Source organism: Octodon degus, unplaced genomic scaffold (genome assembly GCF_000260255.1).
Source record: "Octodon degus isolate 3935 unplaced genomic scaffold, OctDeg1.0 scaffold00458, whole genome shotgun sequence".
Taxonomy (NCBI): Eukaryota; Metazoa; Chordata; class Mammalia; order Rodentia; family Octodontidae; genus Octodon; species Octodon degus.
Genome location: NW_004525034.1, coordinates 303952 through 308102, shown reverse-complemented (window position 1 = coordinate 308102; position 4151 = coordinate 303952). Strand labels below are relative to the sequence as shown.

At 43.9% G+C, this 4151-nt stretch overlaps 1 protein-coding gene across 1 annotated transcript; it reads left to right on the top strand.

Annotated features, from left to right (window-relative positions):
• Nucleotides 1-693: 693 nt before the first annotated feature.
• Nucleotides 694-3717, top strand: LOC101577855 (granzyme B-like). Its single transcript, XM_023708686.1, has 6 exons — nucleotides 694-748; nucleotides 1630-1771; nucleotides 1961-1969; nucleotides 2278-2404; nucleotides 2558-2815; nucleotides 3574-3717. The coding sequence occupies exons 1-6, from the start codon at nucleotides 694-696 to the stop codon at nucleotides 3715-3717; spliced, it is 735 nt and encodes a 244-aa protein (XP_023564454.1).
• Nucleotides 3718-4151: the final 434 nt, after the last annotated feature.

Below are 4151 nucleotides of genomic sequence, written 5' to 3'. Positions count from 1 at the left end.
GCAATAAATGTCACATGCAGAAACTTTGTTTAAAAATATTGAGAAGAGATGTGGATTCCATCACACTTACTATTCATAATAAAATAGAAGGTGCTTAAGACACCCTGGAAAGGACCTTAGGATAGTGAAAAAGTCATCAGGTAGGATTGGTACAAGGTGGACATACTTTGTTAGTGCTCAGTACATTGCCGCTTGATTGTTTTGGTGAAATTGAGTTGCAGGAATTTTGTCTCCATCACCAGATGGTCGGCACTGTCTCCAAAAAGCTTGCTCCTACCACAAGAGAATGGCCTAATGTGCATCTGCTTCAGAATCTATTCTGATGAACTTAGATCCCTGGCATTGTAATTTCTGTCACTTTGAACCCAGGTTTCTGATATTGTATTGGCCACTACCGCATCCTGCAGTCCCCACCTTACACTCTTGGGTTAGCCTTGTGAGCTGGAACAGGTGACCAGCTCTGAATCATCAGCTGAGGTCACTGTGTGACTCTCACACAACCATGTAGAAGATGTCATGTGGGAAGGCATTGGGCATAGCACACTTTCTTTGAAAACTTCCTATAATGAAGCAACTTAAACTACTGGGAAACATAAGTCACTGTGCTGAATTTCCCCACTCCCTCTGCTGGGAGATAAAAGACAGAAAGGAGAAAGCTTCAGAAGCTCTCACCTGGGAAGCCTTCTTGGGAAGATGCAGCTGCTCCTGTTCCTATTGGCCTTCTTTCTGACCCCCAGGATAAGAGCAGGTAAGTTATCATTGAACAACCCAGAGCTCCTACCCCATCCTACAGTGGACATGGTGCCCGGTCCCTTTCTGAACCCCTCACCCTTTTTTCTATCAGGATTGCTCTGAACTTGACTTCAAATCTCACCACAGAACCCTAAGAATTACTCTGGATAGGTTACCACAAATTGTTCTCAACAAGAGCCAAGCGACACTACCTCTTCATAAGGCCCTGTCTTTTTCGTCTGGAAAGTGAGTCTTTCCTCAAAGTGCATACAAATGATGAGAAGTTGCAGGAGAAAATATGGAATTCTGGAGAGGACAGAAAAGGCCTGCTTCTATGTCTAGGAAGAGAAAGGTGTTGCCCTCATCAGCTGCTTAGCAGAGATACTCAGAACTCAGTGAGCCCAAAATGCATGGAATTACTGTCCTCAGAAAACTAATTTGGCCATTTCTCATTCCTAGTCACTTTCTCAAACTTTTCTTTAACTCCAAGCTCTGCTTACTGTACAGTTCTTAGGTTCCCAGTACATCTTAGGTCCTAGGAAACAGGATCAGACAATATGTAGAGTGTACCTGACACATTGCCAGTTGGAAACATCACCATCCTGAACACCACAGGCCTTGGAACATAATGGAAATGAAAATTCAGCAGACAAACTGTGAAACAGTTCTGTTATTTTATTGTCTCCCAGTAGGTGTGCTCATCTTCAATTGTGTGAAGGAGAAAGATTTTGAGAACACAACTTGAGTCCCCTCCATATGCAGAAAAAGCTGAAGTTCTTCCTTCTATGTTCCTCTCAACTGCATTGAATCCCAGGTGGCCAAATATCCAGTAGTTCTGGAACCACTTTAAGTACTCATGCAGTGACTCAGTGACTGCTCACAGTGTTTTTCTTTCAGTGGAGATCATCGGAGGACATGAAGCTGTACCTCACTCCCGCCCCTACATGGCCTACCTTAAATTCAAGGAAGCAAAGGAGATATGTAGTGGCTTCCTGATACATGAGAAGTTTGTACTGACAGCTGCTCACTGTTTAGGCAGGTGAGTAATTCCAAATAGGATACAGTCTCAAGGAAATGCCTTTGAGAGACCTTTCCTCACAAGACAATCACTGTGTGTCTGGCAACACAAAAGCAGGAGACTCCATTGCATATGAGAAAGGTCTAGCAATGCCCAAAGGGGAGACAAGAAAGTTGGCACCCAAGGAATTGCTGAACTAAGAAAGATCAGGCCAAGCAAGTCTGATATATTGAGAGCCAAGATCATGCTTTGGCATCACAATGCAAAGTAAATCAATTTTATGTGTTTCATGGAGTTAAATAACCCCTTAGAACTTCTGGTGTCCCAGCTCCAAGATTTAAGTCTGTGTTACTAAAAGCAGAGGGGATAGTCCCTCAGCCAGGTGGCCCTCCTGTCATCTGGAAATTAAATATATGCTGGATGTAGCATGCTCATTACAGATACTGGGATGGGTCCTTTAGCTCTACATTCTTCAACCCACTCTCCTCTCTGTGCAGCACAGTGACCCCACAATATCAACGAACAATCATTGTGCTGGGAGCCCACAACATCAAGAAATGGGAGAAGACACAGCAGGTCATACATGTTGAAAGACACATCCCACATCCTCACTTCAATGATAAAATACACACCAATGACATCATGTTGCTACAAGTAAGGCACACTTTCCTGCTCCTCTTGCTCTCCTCATAGAGGGTTTTCCCTTCGAGTGGGACCCTATGCCTTCCGTCTTTGCCATCATTTCCATTACAATGTCTGGGCCCAGAAGACACAAGCTGATCTGAACTCTTATTTTTTCCCTATCAGCTAGAGGAAAAGGCCACGCTGACAAAGGAAGTGCAGATTCTAGAGCTGCCCATGGAAGAAACCCAGGTGATGCCAGGCACCCAGTGTCAGGTGGCTGGATGGGGACTGATAGCCCGAGATGGAGACTATGCAGACACACTGCAAGAAGTGGAGATGACAGTACAAAAGGATAAGGAGTGCAAAATCCTCTATTCCAATTACAACAGTGCAACTCAGCTGTGTGCTGGGGACCCAAGGATTCAAAAAACCTCACTTCGGGTAAGACTAAGCATCTATCACTCTTGGTTTTTGGAGAAAGGTTGTTTGGGAACTTTGTAGGACCAGGTGGTGAAAACAGCAGGCTTCCTCATATAGTAGACTGTGATAGTTCTCCCTGAAAAGAAAAAAAAATGGGAGCAACCTGAGGGGGGAGGTAACTGAGGCTTCCAGGACTTCACCAAAGGGCTTCTGGTGAACAGTGACTCTCTGGAAGCAGGAGTTGGCAATAACTGCCTGAGCTAACATCTCAGGCCTTAGAAAGAATTCCCTTGTTTTCAGTAATTATAGCCATCTGTAATTATAGATTCTCAGAATCTCCTGACTCTCATAGTCAATGGGCTCACCCTCCCTATTATGATCCTGACCCACATATCTATCTCCATATCCTTAAGCATTGTCTTGAAATCAAAGGTCCCACAGGACTCTTCATGGGTGAATTTCCATGACCTGTGGCAAGGATAATGGCTGACCCAAGTGTAAAATAAAGCAGTAAAAATGTCCACAGTAAGAGCATGTCTGAGCCCCAGGCCTGTACTTCCACCTCCTCTCTCAAGAGTAGACTGCAGGGGAGCAGGGAAGACAGTTAGTAGAATAAGTGCTTGCCTGTCAAGCACAAGGGCCTGAATTTAATCTCTGGTTCTGACAAAAAAGAAAAAAAAAAGAATAGACTGTGAGTAGTACTTCAAGAGGGGTTTCATATACCACTGGGGACAAGTCCAGGAGATGCCCTGCCTCACAGCCTGACTCTGTATTTACAGGGCGACTCTGGAGGTCCCGTCATATGTGATGATGAGGTTCAGGCCATTGTTTCCTATGGAAAAGGTCATGAAATAAATCCACGAATCTTCACCAAACTCTCACCTTATCTAGACTGGATAGCAAAAATCGTGAAACACCACTGACTTCAGGGAAGAAATGAAGCCCTTACCTAAGTAATAACGGTTCCTATACCTGAGCATACAATAGCTCTACAGCAGATGCCAGCAACAAAATAAATGCCTCATCTCTATAAGAAGGCTGTTTTTTTCATTTATTTAATAGCTTTGATTCACAGAGAATCTAAGATATTAGTACAATTCCTGTAACACAATTCTGCTGATTTCTGCTTCCACCATGCCTGCTCCCCTTAATACCTCCAAAATCCAAACTTAAAGCTGTTACTCAGGTCCATCTACCCTGCTTTAGCTTCCCAGCAACCTCCTCTTTTGCAAGAAAAGAAGCTAAGCACCATCAGAAGAAAAGATGCACAGTAGTTAACCTGAGTCTTGGGATGAACATGTCACCTCTTCATGTGTCACATGATAGAGATTAAGTGGGATAATTTCATGGGCACAGT